Below are 21,373 nucleotides of genomic sequence, written 5' to 3'. Positions count from 1 at the left end.
TCCTCTTCCCTTCGAAGGCAAATCCCTCCATTTCCTCTGAATTCTTTCTGCCTTTTCAGGAATCACTAGTCAAGTCTCTCTCAATTTAAAGAAGAGAGAAAAAAAAGAAGCCGGTTTCCTGCTCTATTTTGTTACAAGCCAAACCAACTTGACTTCCATCGGTATCACTTCAGCAAAACAGCCCTTACTGAGTGTCCTGACACCTTCCAATTGGCATTTGTTTTATCAATTCTCATTCTCTCTCTCTCAGCAATATCTGACAGTGTTAACACCCCCTCCTTGTTGGAACTCCCTTTACACCGACAGTCAGTAGCTTTACTGCTACTCACTGGCCACTCTTTTTCAGGCACCTCCTCCCCAACTACCCTTTTTTAATTTATTTTTTATTTTTTAATTTTAGAGAGAGAGAGAGAGACAGAGAGAGCTTGTGAGCGTGGGGGGTGGGGCAGAAGGAGAGAGAATCGCAGCCCAACACGGGCTTGATCCCAGGACCTGGAGATCACCATCCCAGCCAAAATCAAGAATCAGATACTCAACCAACTGAGCCACCCATGCACCCCACCACAGCTACCTTTCAAATGTTGGGAGTTCATGGGACTTAGACATAAAGTCACTTCTCTTCTCATTCTATTTACTCTTCCTAGGCAATCTTATCCACACCCACTTCCTCAATTACCATATACATACTCATGTTTCTCAAAACTTATATGTCTAATACAAATAGTTAAGCTTCCGACCCTTGTGTCCAACTGCCCACTGCACATCACCCCTTAGATATCAAAAAGTACCTCAAATATCCAAATCCGTGTTATCTTTCCTCCGTCCCTCCAAACCCTGACCACACTCTAGTAGTTCCTATCTCAGGAAAGGGCAAACACCTGTCCAGTCCCATAAGCCACAAATTTGGGGCTTATTCTTGATACCTTCCTCATCCTCAAGTTCTGTTAATTCTACTTCCGACATAGATCTTGAATCTTCTATTTCTCCCATCTCCACTACCACCATTCCTTACCTGGGCTGCTGTAACAGTCTCAACTGAGGTATTCTCCACAGCACAACCAGAGCACTCTTCTGAAATGTAAATCTGATAACTGTCACTCACCTGCATAAATCTCCCCAATGTCTCCTCCTACATTCAGAATAAAACCCAAATTCCTGGTCTATAAAGCCCTCCATGGTCTAATCCTTCCTCTCTCCCTCTCACCTCCAAGCTCCACCCAGACCAGTTTTCATCTAGCTCCTCCATTGTGCCATAGTCCTTCCATCTCAGGGCCCTGATACCCACTGTGCTTGGACAAACTCTTCTACCTACTTACCTCCCATTACTTCTGTTAACTCTGGTCACAAATGGTTTCACCACAGCATTCCCTCCTCTCCCGGAACCTACATTCTAATTCGAGTCCCTTGCGACAGTTCTTAGCTCCCTGTACTTTTTCCTCAGTGCACATAAAATTAGTATTACACAATAGTGGAATTATTGGATTAATATTTGTCTCTACCAGTAAACTGCAATCTTCATAAGGCCAGGGAGGTCCTGTTTTGCTTATCATCGTATTTCTAAAGCCTAGCCCGGTGCTTCCAAGTAGTAGATGCTTGATAAATTTGCTGGGTGAACATACGTTATTGGGAGAATAGCAAAAACAAAACAAAAGGTGGAAGAACCTAGCAATGACCACAGAGTAAATGCTCAATAAATGTCATTTCAACATTAACTGCACTAACCTCTGCTAATGTATCAATGAGTAGTCCTCTATCCCTCAAAAGCTGTTTCCTTTTTTCAAGCAAGGAGTTAATCCAAATATATATCCAAACAGATAAACTCCAGACCCAAGCAGTCCTATTGCTAAGATGTTACTACAAAGTTAATTGAATTAAACATGTCTTTAAGAGTTTAATAAATGTTTGAAAGGAATTCATGGAAATTAAAGATGTAATAGCCAATAAAAAAAAATGAATAGCAACACCAGAAAATGTATTAAGGAAATTCTTGGGAACTTACAACATAAAGAAAAAAGGTGGAAACCATGAGAAAAAAGTTAAGTGACTCAAAGAAGTGGTATTCAAAGTTGGAATGTGTATGGAACGCGTTCCATAGAATACACAAAATGACTCACTGGGTTTCAGGAAGAAAGTACCAAAGCTTCCAGATACATTATTTTTTTGTATATCATCCTTCAAGATTATGTTAGGGCAGAATTATAATGTAAATAATTAATTAGTACAGATATATATATATATAACTTAAAAATAAGTGTGTATATACACATATTGTGGCATATTTTTTTTTTTTCAAACGCATGAGAAGCACAGATCATATTTTGCACATCATGGACATACAGAATCAATCGAAGAAGACCAAGTTATCTAACAGGAGTCTAAAAACAAAAAGAAGAGGAAAAATGAAAGGAAGAAAATAAAGAAAGAAGAAAAACTTCCCAGAACTGAAGAATCTTTTTAACAGAAAGGCCCATTAGTACCAAGCCAGATTTGGGGTAGAGGCTGAGGTGGGGGGACCCACACCTTTGTCAAAGAAAAGCCTTGAGAAATTAAAGATAAGGCCAAGATCCTGAAAGCTTCCGTGAAGAGAAGAACAGGATACCTACAAAGACACAAAAATCAGACTGCCTTGAGAGTCTGTATTATTAACAAAGGATGCTAGAAAAAAACGTAGCAATGCCTTTACCGTTCTGAAGGAAAAGTATTTTGAATGTAGATTTCTATATTTGGCCAAACTAAAAATCAATGTGTTGTAAAACAAACCCCCCCATCATGACTCCCCAAATCATGTATTCTCTCTCAACTACCATCTCTTTTAACCTATATACCATCTCCTAATACGAATTCTATTTTTCAACAAATTTACACAACCATTTATTACACCTAAATAAATGCTGGTCACTGATCTTAAATGTTAGTATGTATTTAGATATGTTCTATCAAAAAATGTTTATGTTCCTATCTGTTTAAGAATGGGAATTTAAATGTACTCCTTCATAACAAACATGCAGAAGAAATACAGCAGAAGACAAATTCCACAGCTTGAGGCTTCTGACCTTCCAAATCTCTCCTTCTGCAGGGGAGCTAAACTGTGCTATCAACATAAACACTTTTAAGCCATGACTCTATGGAGTCCATAGTAACTTAAGAAACAATTTAGCACAACAGCATCCACCTGAACAAAGAAGTATGAGTTATTAGTCTGTTGTTAAGCTCAATTTTTTTCCTTTTTATTTAAATAAAAGTAGATATGTTTCTTCAGGGAACAGTCAGGAGTAGAAATAAAAAGGTAGTAAATAATTTACTGCAGTATCAAGGGCTGCGGATTTACTCAGAAACTCAAATTCCATAAAATTAGAAATAACTATTCAATTATTCTAACTGACTATAACTATTGAATGTCACCCAGTTCTAAATTTAGACTCAACTTTCATAAAAATTTGGATTCCATTCCTTATAAAAACTATAAATTACCTACACACTTTAAACAACGTTCTGGAAAAAATTCAAGATGAGTGTTTAGAGGCTAATTTGGGAAAACCAAGTTTTTCCAACCTTATTTGATGCATATTACTTCTTACCAAAAGCCTGCAACAATGAGTTAAGGTTGAAAACATCTAAGGATATTAGAACACAAATACGTGTGAAGATAAAGTCAAATTTAAATCTTATTAAAATGTATATAGTAACCCACAGAAATGAGAAGGTTCTAAGCTTTTTACTTGGGATTAAACCAGGTCAGGGCAGCAATAACGGTGTGATTAGAAAGTTGGTGCTATATTCACCACTTTGCATCCAAAGTAAGTCTTCCTCCCTAAACACTGAAAAGCTGCTATTAAGAGGGCATCTCTAATCACCATCTCTGACACCATTTGCGTCACTGCCCAGATCTGACTCCAAAGCAAGTCTACTCAGCGGATTAGAACAAGAGACAGAGTCCTCTTCATTCTGGGAGAAAAACGAGTACCCGCAAGAGCAATGTACACCTGGCGCGGAGGTAGAAGAAAAAGAGTTAAGAGAGAGGCGGAGAGGGTGACACATGAATAAAGCCAGAGGCCGGGAGGTAGAGGGCAGAAACAAGAAGCAACCAGAGACAGCGATAACAGCAAGGACAGAAAGGTGAAAGGAGCAGGGACAAAAGGACAACAGAGACAGGCCAAGACTGAAAGGAGCCCAGAATCTTCGAGTGGCACAGGAACAGGAACAAGGGCCAGTACTGCAGCCGGCACTTCAGGTAAGCCCGGTCAGGGCTCCTGTAACTGCGGCTCCTCAAAAATACCCCGGAATCCTCGAACCGCCCTCCGCCTGGCCTGTAACTTATGTGCACATTCTGGAGGTAGTGATGAAATAACTCGGTTTTTCGGAGGCCCCAGAAATAACGGGGCCAGCTCGGAGCCCACACTTACCAGGCCACGGCGGCCCGGCGTAGTCGCCACATCCCGCCGGCGAGGAGGTCACACAGGCGCCGACAGGGCCACGCGGGAGCCCTGGTGTCAGCCCCCGTCCGGCCCTTGCTCCAGGAATGACCCAGGAAGAAGCCCTCGGCAACAAGGGCACAGAGCAGCCACTGCGGCCCTCCCAATGGCGCATGGACTTCCGCGAGATCCCGCCCGGCACCCGTACTCCGTCCGTCAGAAAAACAAGCACCCTCCACCCTTCCTAGGAGAGCAGCACAAACGGTCCGGAGAGGAGTGGTGCCCGTGCTCAGAGCCTCCAGAGGAAACAAACACTTTCCGCTTTCCCTCACCCTTTCCCTTCCTCTTTGTTTCCGGGTTGGAATTAGCGAAATTTCAGTTTCCCAGGTCAGAGATTTGGAGACGTGAGGAGTTGAGAGTTGAGCAGGGACTGGCAAAGTGTAAGGCGAGGAAAGCGGATTGATAAATTCTCGCTGGGTGGCTACCGATTTAAGAAAGTTTAGATATTGAGGGAGCATGGAGGAGCCTATGTAGTACCAAATGAATATGGTAATAGTGTAATAGAATAATAAAAACCAATGGTTGCCCCACTCTTTTGTTCGGTGCCCTTGTTTACAAAGCACTTTAAGAACAATCTTGGGAAGCAAGAGGAGTCATGGATCGGTTAAGTGCTTTAGAATCTTCTGAAGGTCACATCCGAGAAGGGCTCAGATCAATTAGATCAGCCGTGGGTTTGGAATAAGTTTGTGCGCTTTATAAAGGCATCAAAAATGATTTTTTTTTTTGTTTCTTCACTTTTTAAATGGCTTTCATTTGGCTTGTAATCCCACTAATTTGTTGAAATGGCTCGTGTCAAAGCCTCCAACAATTCCATATTATCAACATTCAGCGTAGAATGTTGGGTGCTCAGCACTCTCCTTTTTAGTTGGCTTCCCTCTCTGGGTTTTGGGGACATAACGTTCTCCTTTTTTCCAGAAGCTGCTGCTCCCCATTCTCCTTTGCTGCTTCTTCCTCTCCCGAAATTCTCAGCGTAGGAAGGTTCCAGATCTCAGAGATCCTGGGCCCCTTTCCTTCTCTGTCTTCATTCTCTCCCTACCTAATATGAACCAGTTCTATGACTTTAAATACAGTTTTCCCTTAAAACTCTTGTGTAGGGCCCATAAAAGGGGTGTGGCCTGTGAAAGGTAATGAAGACTAGTGGCTTAATCAGGACCAAAATCAAAGGGCCCTGTACGCCCCTCTTCACTGCAAGGGCATCCCCCCCAATTCCTTTTCCCTTAATCATCAGAATCCTAAATCAGTACCCATATGCTTGACAACAGAGCCCAGTATTAGACCCAGCCATTGGTAGTAAACTCCCCAAATGCAGGACTCTGGGGATTTTCTTTATTATATTTATTGTGGTTACTGTTTCAATGGCAGGTCCAGATAGGAACTTGCTATACTGACCTGTGCAAACCGTAGCTTTTTCCGAGATTGCAGAGTTGTGCAAAAATTCCTTTGTTACTGTTACTTCCCAGTTGTTTTAGAAAAAAATAAGGGAAACCAAACAATGGTAACTCCTTTCATATATGGGTTACCTTTACATTTCACAAAGCCCTTTTTTTTTTTTTTTTTTTTTTTTTGCAATTCTACTTCTAGGCATTTAGCCTACTGAACCATTCCTACATGTGCAAAGACAAATGCATGATATTTATTTTTGCATTGTATGAAATAGTGAAAGATTGGAATCAACATCGTTAAAAGATAAACTGAAGCATAATAAAAATTGTAAGCATTTATTTGATCAAAAATTGATTTGAATTAAGCAGTGCCAAGCCAGAATTGGTTACTAGTGCTCTATCAACAGGACCCAGGGACAAGACTTTATAGAGAAGACAGGGAAGCAATGAAAGGATATTATTTGATTGGCTGTATCTTACGTGCTTGCCTTATTTGGGAAAGTCTAGTTGACTGTGATTGGCTGCCTTAGGCATTGCTTTGTTTTTTTTAATTTAAATACAATTAGCCAACATATAGTACATCATTTATTTCAGATGTAGAGTTCAGTAATTCATCATAATTGCTTCCTTAATCTTAATGCATTTATAGGCTTAAATTTTGGTTTGCTTAGTAGGCTGCCAAGGTATTAGAACCAAGCTGGTCTATATATTCAACCCATTCCCAACATAATTTCAGCAGGTACATATTGTAGAAATTAACAAAATATTCTAAAATGTATATAGAAATGCAAAGTGCCTAGAATATCCAAAACAAAGAACAAAACTAGGGTTTTTATAACCACCTGACTTGAAGACTTAACAATATAATCAAGACAGTATAGTATTGGGATAAGAACAAATAAATCAAGGGACCAAATTAGAGGGTTCAGAAATAGATCTCCATTTGTGCAGTCAACTGGTTTTTGACAAAAGCACCAAAGCAATATAGAAGTCTTTTTAATAAACGACATGAGAACAATTGAATATTTATATGGGAAAATATACCCCAAACATGTTATACATAAAATTTAATATAAACTTATATACAAAAATTAGTATACATAAACAAAAATTATATAAGCTGGGACATAGCCCTAAAAGTAACAATAAAACCTATAAATATCTTGAAGAAAATATAGAATATCTTTGCAACTTGGGAGTAGACAAAGATTTCTTAGGTTGCAGAACATAATACCACAAAATTAAAATTGATAAATTGGACTTTATCAAACTAAAATACTTCTGCTCATGAAATAACACTGAGAAAATTTAATATACAGACATCAAATTTGGAGAAGATATTTTTAGAATATTTATCTGGCAATGTTTACATGTCCAGAATAGCTAAGAAATTCTTACAACTCAGTAATAAGATAAACAACCTGTTTCGTTTGAATGTACTAAGGGCCATTTTGTTGGAATTAAGGGACTTGGGGGGCCTAAATCATGGGGGGGAGCCCTCATGAATGGGATTAGCCTCTTATAAAGGAGACCTCACATAGCTCCCTAACTTTTCCACACTGTGAAGTTACAGCAAAAAAAGACAGCCATTTATGAGCCAGAAAGCAGACTCGCACTGACCAGAACAAGACCATGCTGGCACCTTGATCTTGGACTTCCCAGCCTCCAGAACTGTGAGAAATTTCTGTCTTTATAAGCTACACAATTTATGGTAGTTTGTTATAGCAGGCCAAATGGACTAAGACACAATTCAGTTAAAAATTCAAACAAACACTACACAAAGGAGATACATATATATATATATATATATATATATATATAGCCAAAGAACACATACAGTGCTCAATGTTATTAGTCATCAAGGGAATGCAAATTAAAACCACAATGAGATAACACTGTATCTTCACTAAAACTGCAAGCCTTAAAAAGACTGACAAAACCAAGTTTGGCAATCATGTGAGGCAACCAGAACTCCCAGGCACTACTGATAGAAATGTACATAGTATGACCACTTTGGAAAAATATTTGGCAGTTTCTTATAAAGTTAAACATACACCTCCCCTTTGGTCTAGCAATTCCAGTCATACAGATTTATCTAAGAGAAATAAAAATATATCGTGCACAAAAAGGCTTGTACAAAAATGTTCATAGCAGCTTTATTCACAGTAGCCAAAAAATGGAACCAAACCAAATGTGCGTCAACAAGAAAATGGAAAAATGAATTTATGCAAGGAAATACTATTCAATGCCAAGCAGGAAAGAACTATTGGACATGTAACAACGTGAATCGGTCTAACAGACATTCTGAAATCAAAAGGGGACGTTCCACTTATGGGAAAATGGGTGTTGGGAGTGAGAAAGGAACATTGGGGAACTTTCTAGGAAGATAGAAATGTTAGGGGTCTGAGTTACTTGGATGTATCTGTTTATCATAATGTGCAGCTAAGAACTGTACATTCCAAGTTTCAGATACGTGTATGCACATTCTATATGCATCTATAAATTGCTTGAGTGGGGAGGGTTGAAGTGGGTGGAGATTGGATGGAACAAGAGTGACAAAATGTTGATAATTATGGAAGCTGGGTGGTAGGTACAAGAGGGCTCCTTATACTTTTCTGTTCACTTTGTATGTATTGGAAAGTTTTCATCATAATGGCTTCAAGATTTATCACATACTTCTTGTAAAAATGATGCAGAAAGAAAAAGAAAATGAATGTGACGGAAAGACAATCTTGTGAGTGTAAAAAGGAGGAGTAGAGGATGAGTATGAAAGGCACAGCCTGTGTACTATGTAGAATTTATTCCAGCTGTATTTGTTTCCTATTGGGCTGTAACAAATTACCCCAACTGTAATGGCTTAAAACAAAACAAACTTATTATCTTACTGTTCTAGGGGTCAGAGGTAAGAAATGCGTTTCACTGGGCTAAAAACAAAATGGGTACAGTGCTGCTTCCTTTTGGGGCCTCTCAGGAAGAAGCTGGTTTTTTGCCTTTTACAGCTTTTGGAAGCTGCCCACATTCCTTGCTTCTTGCTCATTTCCTTCTTCAAAGCTAGCAATGACTAGTTGAATCTTTGGAACATCATATGTCTTTGACACTGACTCTCCTGCTTCCCTCTCCCACGTTTAGGGACCCTCGTGGTTTCATTGGACCCATCCAGATAATCTAGGATAATCTTCCTATTTTAAAGCCAGCTGGTTAGTAACCTTAATTCCATCTGCATCCTTAATTCTCTTTTGCCATATTCACAGGTTCCAGGGATTAAGATGCAGACTTCTTTGTGGATGGCATTATTCTGCCTACCTCACAGCTCCATTTAAATTCGTTTCAATGACCTCTCTCTGATACTAAGGAGAGAGAGAGAGAGTGTGTGTGTGTTTGAAGTAGCAAGTTTATGCAGCTCAGCCACACTCAGAAATAGCTGTAGTTTTAAAATTGTACTTCTAATCTTTATTCCTTTATATTTATCATTTTCTTAGTTTTAATGACTTTCATACCTTTGTCTTCTTTTCTTGCAATCTAAGAAGAAATCTCAAGTCCGCATTCCATGTCACAAATTTTATTTTCTACAGTGGCACTTTTGCCTTCTAAGCAGTTTCTTAAAGTTACTTTTGCATTGTAAATCTTGAATATTTCCTTTACTTATCTTTATTGCTTTCTGAACCTGTATCTTAGAGGTCAAGGTTTTTTTTGTTATATTAAAGATGCAAAATTGTTGTGTAAAATTTTTCCTTGTCCCTCTAGTGAATAAACTCATAGATAATAAATTCACTGATATGATCTTCCTCTGGATATTTTTATTATAATGACTATTGTAATTACTACTACCAGTGGACACCCATTTAATGTGCTAGGCGCTATGTTACACTTTATGTATTATATCTCCTTCCATTCTTTCCTACAATATTTTTTCAGAGGCTTCATCTTTTTTCCCCTTTCTTTTTCTTGTAAGACCAGAGGGTTTACTTTGTTTTATGCAGCAAAAGATATATTGACCAATGACTATAATCCTTTATTCTGCTGCATCGGTCTTATCCTTCGTGGTTATTCCTCTGCGATGGTTATAAATGTTCATATTTTTGTTGAGTTTTCACAGGTATTTTAGTAATTAATTAGGAAAAAGAACTGCACCAAGCGCTGCTAGTCAAAAACCTTATGGGCTGAGAAAACGTGGCTCCATGTGGGTACTCACACTGAAGACTTGATTCAGCTGTACACACTACTGAGTTGAGGTAAACTTTTGAATTGAATTTATGTAATTTCTCCAGACTTCTCTTTTCCTTCCCCCATTGAAATGGTAGGCAGTTTTGGTAATTTCTTTGCCTCAGGAATGTTAGCAGGAAGGAAGTGTGGGGAATTCAAAGGCTCTTTTGGGGAAAGCTCTCTAAGAAAGCTTAAGTCTGTGCTGAGATTTTGCTAGGAGCCTGGGAGTAGAGAGAGGGCCTTGGAGAAGCAAAAGTTGGAGGGTAGATTCCTAGAGGCCAGAAAGAGAAGAATGTTCTCCCCTAACTACCATTCCCGTGCTTGGAAGAGATCAAGACCTCTCGTGGTTCTCAGCCCCCCAAAAGATTCCACCTAAGCATTGATCGGATTCAATCCAGCAGATTCAATCCATCAGATTCCAAAGGATCGTGAGGACTAGGAATTTGGGGGACAGTAGCGGTTACCTATGACCACTAATTATAAAAAGAACTATTTTCTATGCCCATGGTTATCTATATCCCGTAAATCTTTGGGGTGAAAATAATTATATAAATAGCATGCTACTGTGTATCTCTTTCCAACTCCGCTGACATCTTGTTGGTAGCTTGAAATTAGTTATTATGGCAGTATTTACACCATAGAAGTAAGCACACTCTACCAATTGGGGCCCAATTTATTATTCTGTTGAGTGTTTAGTCTTAAGAAAGTCATGGAAAAACAGTAATACTATGGGTTAAATTTTAAAGTGTGTTGTGTCTGTGGCTATTTCATTGTGAAGAGCATGGAAAACTAAGGAAATATTCTTCCAGTATTTAAAACCTTTTATCTGATTCAGTAAAGAAGTCATGCACGTTTTCATGAATTATTTAAGCTCTCACATGTCTTTGTTTCACTTTCTTCTTATTTGCTAACGTATAGGCAAATAGCAACCAATATTCATGTCAGATTTAAACTCATAGTCAATGATGTGAGCAACTTCTTTGCTGAATAGATAGCAATCAAAATAATTAAGCATTTATTCCTAGTAAAATGTGTAATAAATATATATATATATATATATATATATATATATATATATATGCGTAATTTGTTTTGTAGAGCTGGTTGCTAAACATTTAGCAGCATACCTGTGCAGACTGTCAGTTTTCCATGATGGAAACCTTTTGCCATTTAGTTCTTAATTTGTTTTGAACTTTCCTATACTTCTGACCACTTATATGCTGTCTTATTTTTTATGAGTCAATGCCATGACCAAAGCCGGCAGAAGTATTCCTTTCTTCCACTCTCCAGGTTCTGAGGCTTTCTTCCTCCTGCTTGGAGGTATTTTTGCTCACACTTTGGAACATTTGATTTTTGCTTCCTTTTTAGACTAAAAATATATCCTCTACTTCCACCATGTTCCCAAACTTGGCCTGTGCAAGAAATAACTTACGTATTAGTCCTTAAGTAATTCTGCATGGCAGTCTATTCTAGGATTACCTATACAAACTCCTTTCCAGCTCGCTAGTGTCTTCCTCGGTGAGAGTAGATTGGACTATGTGCCTTGCAAAGGGACAGACTCCCACATCCTTGCTGCTCATTGTTGAGAGCTGTTGACAGCCTCCTTAGTTTCTCATCCTTTGGTGGTCTTGAGTTTCCTTTGCAGTAGGAAGGGCCAAGATGAGCAGTTGAGGCAGTAGCTTGTTACAAGTGCTATAATCCTAATACAGCTCATGAACACCATCAGAAAATGAGATCTACCATCTCTTGGTCTAGAGACCCACATACACAGCAATGGTGCCAGCATTTAGAGAAGGCAAAGTGATTCATTTACCTGTTTATTCCAGTAGGAGAGATGATAGGAGTGCACAGGAGCCAAGGAGTTCTTAACAGACAGGATTGGATTCACACATTTACATAAAACAATCACAAATTAGAACTCCTTCTTCCTTTGTTTCCTTTGTTTGCCGTCTTGTTTCTTCCTAGGGGATGGGTGAGATTTAGAAAAGTGGAAAGGAAGCGGGGAAGAAATACTGTAGGATGTGTGCGGTGAATTTGGGTTTCAGTGACTATTTTAGGTTTGTACTTCTGCATCATTCTGTTACCATGACATTATACTACGTGCTAATGTGTCTGTCTCATTAGAAAAAAGCTAATAGACGTGAGGCATGTAGAGCTGTGCCTGGTGTATAGTAAGCACTTACTAGTTGTATTAATTCAGGTAGGATGGGTTATGTTGCTCTACAAAATATACTTTCAAATCTCAAGGACTTAAACACAAACAGAGCTACCTCCTTCTCAAGTGACAGTCTGATGTACAACGGGGGGTTTTCTTGAAGGCTGGAGGCTCAGACCTGCTGGTTGTTTCCTGAGCTTCCTTGAGCTTACACCAGCTGAAACATCTGTCTTCAAGGTCACTTTGGAGAGCCCAGAGGGTTGTCTGGGCTGATTGTTAAGTACTAGAAGAGAAATAACTTGGAAATGACCACTCTGCAAATGGTCAGTAGGTCAAAGATCACTTCTGCCTACCTTTTATTGGTTAGAACCTAGTCATATGGCCAACTTAACCACAGGAAAGGCTGGGAACTACAGAGGAGCACGTGAGACCTGTGCAGACTGTCAAGCTCTGCCATTATGAGCATCAGCTTTACCACCGCAACCATCAGTAATAATAATCACATTATTCTCCAATTATAGTGCTATTATACTCCAAGAATGGAATATTGTCTTCTGGTTATGTTTGCCATCTATATTTCCATTGAGTTTTCCTTAGAGTTTTATTTTTTTAATTTTTTTTTATTTTTAAAAAGGTTTTATTGATTTATTTGTCAGAGAGAGAGCACAAGCAGGGGGAGCTGCAGACAGAACCGGCAGACGGATCCCAGGACCCCAGGATCATGACCTGAGCCGAAGGCAGAAGCTTAACCAACAGCCACCCAGATGTCCCTGAACTTAGAGTTTTAGATTACTTTGTAACCTATGTCCATCAATGTCTAAAACACCATGATAACTACTTTTATTCTCCATAATGGGAGAGTAACCTAATTTTACTTGACTCTCCATATCAGGAGAACCACTATATTGACAGCCATTGAATTTCCTAGAATCCAACTGAACAAGGGCTCAGAGTTAAAATTCAGTTGATGTAAAGAAATGCAATATTTATTGCACACCTGAGTTTGCAGTCTGAGCCTGATTCCTACCCCATTAAAATATACATTCTACACAGAGAGATTGAAAGACATTGAAGTATTCTCAACTTTCACGACCATTCCATGGGCCTGTTAATAAGGGCTGGCTGCTTTAAGAACACTGGAAGAAAAGGCTATTGTGAGCTACAGCCTTCCATATCTTAGGCTGCACCTTAGAGATCTGATTGAGAAAGGGTTGGACTTGGTAGTCCAACTGTATCAGCAAAAAGGCACAAGAAAGACCGTGCTCTAGTGCTTACCCTTCAGTTTCATCAGGACTCAGGGTTTAAGGCTACCAGTTAAGCCAAAGAGCAGTGCAGACAATAGGATTTCCATTTTGTATTTTTATGAGTTCAGAGAAATATATTAATTTCCTCAAGTTCACACATTATTTGGTTGTGTTTGGTATATTTAGGGCTCAAAATGCAAATCATTTCCCTGGAAGAGTTATGGCAAAGAAAACTGGAAAGTAGGTTGAGAACAGATCATAAAGTGGTTTGAAGATGTCCAATTATGTTTGGATATTTTTCTTTTGGCAAAAGGACCTATGTGCAGCTTCTTTGCAAGGAAGCACCATGATTTAAATGGTATTCCATGGAGGTTAATCTACCAGTGGGGGGAGGATTGGTTAAAGGTGGAAAGCTACAAGCAAAGAGCCTAGTTAGGAGGATATCATAATTATCCCAATGTGGTCCGATCTGGATTATTGTTAAGGGGTCAAAAATAGCAATTAACTTTTAAGCGTAAGTGGCTGAATTTAGATTTTCTATGTTAAGGCTGGAAGACATTTATATGCTTGTAAAATGAACTTTTTTGATGTCATGTTTCTTTTTCTTTTCCTCTTATTTTTTTAAAAAGATTTTTTCCCCTATTTAATCTGCCATGTTTCATCCCACTGAATCGTCAGCCTGCATAAGATCATTTCAGTAGCACTTCTTTAGGAATGAGAAGGCCATTGGGAGGAGCCAGGATGCTTTCAACCAAACTTTCCATCACCTGTCACCTGGCTTGATGAGTAGCACTTCCAGGGTGGGGCGTCCGGGTGGTGGTCTTCAACAAAGAATGATCTCGGGGCAGGAGCCCTGGCTGCACCACATTCAGTGCTGCCACCTTACTCACCTTTAAGGTCTGAAGAGCCCCCACCAGGGCGTCTTGATCGACTAACACACATTTCCCAGTGTGTCAAAGGATATGATAAAAGATTTGAATCAACAGCCAGATGAAGAGATGGATAAGGCGAGGTGTGGAGGAAGGGTGCAAGCTTCCATGTCTTCTCCAGTCCGACACTCTCCCCACATCTCCACGTGTTCGCCACCCTGGAAGCTTCTCTCCTTTCCTCTTTTCAAATATCCATTCTATCTGATGGCTATTATAGCCTTCCTTCATTCTAGCAGTGTCCTGGCCAGCTGTGGGAACACTGACAACTTCATGGACCTGTTCTGGAGTTTGCTTCTATGAGTCTTTGTTTTCTGTGTGGTCTCCAGGCCCCTTTCTCCAGCCCTTCTAACAATTCTCTGAGCTGCTCACTATTACTTAATACACTCCTTTTTTGCTCTGTTTTCCCGGAGCCCGTTTCTGTTACTTCCAAATAAGAACCATTACTGGTTCATTCGTTAAATTTGATGCCATAACCCAGATGTTAACTAGAACCCCCCTGCCCTGATGATTTAGATAAGATTGATTCAAACTACTGTCAATGGATTGTAGAAAGTCCAGTGTCTTCTCCAAGATTTCTACAAATTCTGCCAGAGATTTAGGTTCTCATGGACACATCTGTCTTAGATCTTTTGCTTCCTCTAAATCAGAATTTCTCAACCTGGACATTTTAGGCTGGACAATTCTTTATTGTGGGTGGCTGTCTTGCACTTTGGAGGAATTTTGGCAGTATTCCTGGCTTCTGCCCAGTTGATGCTAGTGGCTGCCCTGTCTCAGTTATGACAATCCAAAGTGTCTCCAGACATTTCTAAACATTGCCTGGGGAGCAAAATCACTCCTAGTTGGGAACCACTATCCTAAATTAGTTCAGTGTAGGAATTGGCACCTGTTATCCCTGTTGTCACCAAGTCAACATAGGTGTGATACTCAAGCATTTTTCTTAATTTCTTAACCTTTTTTTTTTTTTTTAAGTCACGAAAGGTATCTATACTTGTAGCAAATTTGTTGGAAGTTCTGGAGAAATTCAGAGATGTTCATCATAAATATTCAACCAAATCAAATTTGTTAGATGCTCATGTTCTTAAAAACTTCTCTTGGTCATTTTTTCAACTTGGGCTCTAGCCTCTGGCCATGTTGCTTGTCCCTCCTTGGTTTCTCTTCCCTTATCTCTCTTTACCTTCTCTATTCTCTGTTCTTCCCTGCTTCCAAATTTCTGTCTATTTTCAATTCAGAGTGGCTTAGCTATATTGTTTTACTTCTCTGTGTCAGCTCATCCCCTTCGGGTCTTACCTTCCGTTCCTAATTGGCAAATCAACGTATTTTTCTAAAGAAAAAAGGCCCTTCTCCCATAGTAATTCTGGAACTCATTATGGAGATAATTAAAATAGAATCTTGTTGCAATTCTCACTACAGTAGCTCCCTTTGTGTAGCTGCAGTAGTATTAACCCCCTTTTCTAGGAAGAAAGATGTTCTAATTATCTGTTGCAGCATAACAACTGACCAAAACATTGTGGCTTAAAACAACAACCATTACATCGTCTCCAGATGATTAGCTTGGGCTCCTCCAGCAGGATACTCTTGGACTAGTTCATTTTTTACATGGTGGCTCAGGGCTTCTAGAGGAAAGGTTTTATGTGACAGGAAGAGAGAGCCACACCAGTCTCATAAGTCTTGAGCCTTCAATGTCACTTTTGCCGTATGGGTGAAAGTCGTCCCAAGCCTGTGAGATTCAAGTCAATGTATGGTATCTTTATTTTACCAGAGTACACCCTCTGGGCACAAATTTTGACATTACTCCCTCATGCAAATTACCCTCTTCCCCTTCCAGGACCCCCAAAAGTTTCATTCCATTATAGTATCAGACTCAGACTTGAGGTCTAGGTTTGTTTTTTTTTTTAAGTTTTGTTTATTTTTGCGAGTGAGAGAGAGAGAGAAAGAGCAGGAGTGGGGAGGGGAGGGACAGAGGGAGAAGCACTCTCCCCTGAGCAGCGAGTCCAATGGGGACTCGATCCCAGGACCCTGGGATCATGACCTGAGCTGAAGGCAGACGCTTAACCAACTGAGCCACCCAGGTGCCCAGAGGTCTGGGTTTTTGATGCATCAGAGAACTAGAAAAAAGAGCTAAGAGAGCTTGGTGCTCTGAAAACCAAGGAACAACTGGATCTCAAGGAGAGTGGTCGGTGGGGTTAAAGATCGAGTAACCCAGAGACTGAGGAGAGGAGCGCTTTGGCTGTGGCCAATGGAAGGCTTAGGTCTTCTATTCCCCCCTCCTTCACTGTGGTGGAAATGCTGGAAGCCAGAGACCTTGTTTATTTTCCTTCTTATATATAATTTTCTTTTTCTGACGGTGTAGAATATGTTTCTTCTAGAAATTCAGAAAATATGGAAAATTATAAAAAAGAAAATATAATGCATAGATAACCACTGAAGCCATTCATTGAATTGATTTCTCTATATGAACATGTATACTTACATACGCACGTATATATGAGCATGTGTGTATGTATTCATGCCTTTTTACTCCCATCTTTCCTCTGATTTTTCAATCACCAGCAAAACTTTCCTGTGTGCACTCCGAGTAAGGTTGCAACAGGAATGCGAAGAGAAAAGAAGGCGACAATTATCAGCATTTACGTTTTCTAAATAGACTTGAAATTCCTGGAAGAGACATTACTCAGAGAAAAAGGATTTCCTAATCTCCAAGTTTGCCTTGGGGGACAAAAACGTAATTTTAGTTTTGTAAATAATGGGCTGTGGAAGCATGACTGAAGTAAGAGCCAATTTTCCTGCCATGAATTTGATAGAAATGTCACAGCTGAGGAAGGAGAGATGCGGGAGGTGCTAGTGTTGGTCTCAGGGACACTCCCATACTTAGTGGAATGATAGAAGCCCTAGAGGGATGGGGCTGAGACCTAAGCAGAGAACTGTATCCGGATGCCTGGGGAAATCTGAGGGGGTAGTGACGATGGCACAGAAGTCCTTCCTGCTCACATGTCGCAGCAGGAGTGGAGCAGAAATGGGCAAAACCAGGCAAGTCTATGGGGAGACCACACCCCACATGGCCTGTGGCCCAGGAGGCTTGGGAAAGTGCCCTAGAGTTTCCTTTACTCCAAAGGGATAGAGAAGGCAGAGATAAAACTCATGATGAAGCCACAAGTGTCACAGCACAGGCAAATGACCAGATAAAGACAAGTGATGGCTCGACTTATGCCGACGGAGGACTGAGGATGGGGAAGGACCAGCCCTTCCTCACTCTGTGACAAAATCCAGTGAACATAGGTACCAATCTAATGGAAGGAGGAGGGAAGGGGTAAATCCTTCAATGATTATTTAAACACAGAGTGCTGAGGAATACCCCTTGGTGACTAAGTTTTTTTCTGCCATCAGGCAAAATGAGGGATTAAAACAAAATCAAGTTGAGTTATAAAAAAAAAAGTTACATTTTCTGCACACTGTGACCTGAGAACTACGTGTCATTGTTTATTGGTGTATGTGTATATATGGTCATCTATATTATTCCCTAAAGTTTTGATCGCACTGTTGATAGAGTTTTACTAAACATTGTCATGAACAGTTTAACCATGTCATTAAATATTCCTAGGAATGCCTTTATCAACTGCACAATAGTCCAGGATATAGATACAATTTTCCTTCTTTCTCCTTCCTTCTTTCTTTCCTTTCCTCCCCAATTCCCTGATTGTTAAACACTTACTTTGTTTCATATTTTTCATTGATATATGTAACTTTTTTTAATACTTTAAATCTTTTTCTGTAACTTGCATTATTTCCTAGGGAGCAATTTCCAAAGTGAAATTACTGGGTGAAGACGCATAACCATTTTTAAGTGTTCCCATTCACCCTGTCAAACTGCCCCCCAGCCTAACTGTGCCTTGTACACCGCACCATTCAGGAAGGTAAAGTTCTGTGCAAGTGAACAGAGTGGTACCATTCCAGCAGAGGAAAGATCCTCGAGAATATTGTGGCTCTTGTCTGGACTTGGAAACATCAAAAGTGATGGACTGTTCTTTGCCACTAAATGTATGTAAAATATTAAGCCACTAGAGGGCAGGGTTATTTCACGAAACCAAGGGTTTCTCTCTGTTTTTTTGTTTTTTTGTTTTTTGTTTTTTTTGTGAAGCCCAAGCCAGTTTGTAACATCAATCCAGATCAAACTCCTGACATTGCCATCAAGGTGGCTTCAATTATTGTAACAGGTGATAACCAAAGGCAGCGATGCTATAAATTTAAACCAGGCAGTTCCCAAATACTGTAATAAACACATTGCATTCACTCTGCTTTTAAAAGACGGAACTTTTAATATTAGAATAGTTTTCGATTTACAGAAAAATTGTGAAAATAGTACAGACTTCCCATGTGCTCCAAACCCGGTTTCCCCTATGGTTAACATCTTGCTTTAGTATTTTACATTTATCACAATTAACGGACCAAGAGTAACATATTGCTATTAAGTAAAGTCTATAATTTATTCAGATGTTCTTAGTCTTAACGTAATGTTCTTTATTTGTTCCAGGAAACCACATTACATTTAGTTGTCATGGCTCTTTAGGCTCCTCTTGGCTGTGACACTTTATCAAACTTTCCTTGTTTTTGAAACAGAAAACTTGACTGGGCAGGTGTTTTGTGGAATGTCCCTCTACTGGGGTTGATCAAATGTTTTTCTCATTATTAGACCAGAATTGTGAATTTTCAGGGTAGGGGGACAGAGCAGAGGCAAAGTGCCATTCTCATCTCATTATGGGAAGGGCACATACCACCACCATGATTTATCATTGGCCATGTTGAGCTCCATCCCTTGGCTGAGGTGGACCTTGTCACCACAAAGTTACCCTTCTTTCCCCCTTTTCTATACTGTGCTCTTTGGGAAGGAAGTCGCTGTGTGAAGCCCACACTTGAGTGGAGAGCTATGTTAACCTCCCAGGGTGGCGTGGGATCTACATAAATTATTTGGATTCTTCTGCGAAGGAAATTGATCTCTTCTCCCTCGATTTATTTATGTACTCTATCCTTTATTTACATCAGTGTGGACTCATGGATAGCTATTTTATACTTTGGGTTATAATCCAACTCCAGTGTTCAAATTTTGTTGCTCGGATTGTTTTAGCTTTGGTCACTGGGAGCTCCTTAGCTGCTCCGGTATCTTCCTGATAGATCCTCACTGTTTTGTGTTGTTTTTAAGCACGTCCTTACTTTCTGGCACTATAAGAGGCTATAAGAGGCTCCAAGGCTCATCTTGCATATTTGTTGCCCTAGACCTGGAATCTGCCATTTTTCCAATTTTTATTGGATCATGGTATTAGAAACAAAGATCTGAGTGCTAGGTATATGTTCTCTCATGTACACATTTGGTACCCTTTTCTTCTCCTGACAGCACTGTAAAGTTATTCGTCCTATTTTATAGGTGAGCAATTTGGCCGCCTTGCATGGGGTCCCCCATTTAGTTATAGAGTCTGGCCTCACCTCTGGACTGGGGGTGACTACCAACCCCATGTTCCTTTCAGTATGCCCAGAAATAATGGCTAATGTGAAAAGGAGTGTCCATTATTGACTGCGTTTGTATGCAGCGGATGCATATTGCATCTATTATGCAACTGGATGAATGATTTTACCTTTAATCTTTTACTTCCCCGCCCCCCTTCAGAGAATGAAGCAGCTTTTGTCATAGAATCAATTGTTTGCCAAAGCTCTCTGGTAGTCAAAGGCAAGTGGTGGTGCTTCCGGTGCTCCCATTTTACAGAAGGCACCCCTGTGGAGCACGGCTCTCAGGCAGGCTGCCTTGCCCAGGCTCATGCAAGCAGAGGAAGGGGAGTCTGTCTAGAGGACTCTGGGCAGGCTATGAACAGGACCAGGGCCAATCGGGTTTGGGAGAGGCAGGGACTGGAGGGGAGAAAAGAAACAAGGGACACTATGGAAATGAAAATTTCTGGAAGAAGTAAACATTCTCGGGGGGAAAGAAGGCCTTCTGCAAGGGAGCTAAATCTCTATTTCTTGGGCAGTTCCGGGAGTTTGGTGTATCCTTAACGAGGATTCATCTCCTGCCACCAAGTGCAGTGCACAACTTCTTTATTTCGGTATTTCCTGTGCAATTGGGATGAACTTGCATTACATTTCCAACTCCACATTCTTGGGAATATTATTAACTTCTAGTTCATGGTTGCCTTCGAAGAGAATGACCTTCTGAAGCTCCCAATGGGGGCAAGCAAGAAACTTGGGCTTGTAGTAGAGGTGAAAAGAACTTAAAGAAAGGATGCTATCACAAAAACATGCTTAATAACATTTTTTTCTGATTATGACATTAAAGTATATTTATTATGGAATAATAGATGATACAGACAAATGAATAAAGTGAAGAATTATCCCACTCAGAGATATTTACTGTTAGGGCTTTGCTCTATTTCTTCTTTTCCCTTTTTTGTTTTGTTTTTTTCTTGTCTATGCATCCATGGATAATATTGGGCTTGTGTTGCATACAAAACTTTACATCTTGCTCTTTGCTTAATATTTAATTACCTTTTCCACATTACTAAATATTCCTAAAAATTTGGTACCTGATAGATGCATAACACTCCATCAAATTGAATATATTCAGTTTGAACTATGTTGTGATAAATTTTTATATATATTCATTTCAATTATAGCCAAAATTATTCCCTGCAGAACAATTTCTAGAAGTGGAATGAAGTGTATGATAATAAAAGAGTCTACCTCATAGAGTTGATGGCTAGAAAAATGAGGTGACATGAGTTAGCTCACATCAGTGTTTGGTACAGGCAAGCATTCAATGAATGTGGGGATTGATTATTGCACATATATTCCGCTTGATAAATACTAGCAAATAGTCTTCCAGAAAACTCCTTTTCATTCTTAATATGAGCATGTTACCAGATACTTTAATAGTAACTGAAACTATTGTGAACTGTTACAGTAGGCTTTGTGAATGCCATCTGGGATAAGAGACGGGGTCTTGGCCAAA

The 21,373-nt window shown here is 39.7% G+C and overlaps 1 protein-coding gene across 4 annotated transcripts in view; it reads right to left on the bottom strand.

Moving 5' to 3' along the window:
• OPA1 (OPA1 mitochondrial dynamin like GTPase) overlaps positions 1–4,720 on the bottom strand; it is an 83,501-nt gene extending 78,781 nt beyond the window's left edge. Inside the window, exon 1 of one of the 4 annotated variants that reach the window (XM_026496413.4) lies at positions 4,404–4,720. In XM_026496413.4, the coding sequence (XP_026352198.2) occupies positions 4,404–4,435 (32 nt within the window). In that variant the 5' untranslated portion in view covers positions 4,436–4,720. The remainder of the gene's footprint in view (positions 1–4,403) is intronic. The other 3 variants (XM_026496418.4, XM_026496407.4, XM_026496398.4) reach the window with 3 other exon arrangements.
• Between the last annotated feature and the right edge of the window lie 16,653 nt (positions 4,721–21,373).

This window comes from Ursus arctos, unplaced genomic scaffold, assembly GCF_023065955.2.
Source record: "Ursus arctos isolate Adak ecotype North America unplaced genomic scaffold, UrsArc2.0 scaffold_4, whole genome shotgun sequence".
Taxonomy (NCBI): Eukaryota; Metazoa; Chordata; class Mammalia; order Carnivora; family Ursidae; genus Ursus; species Ursus arctos.
This window is presented reverse-complemented; position numbering and strand designations above follow the sequence as displayed.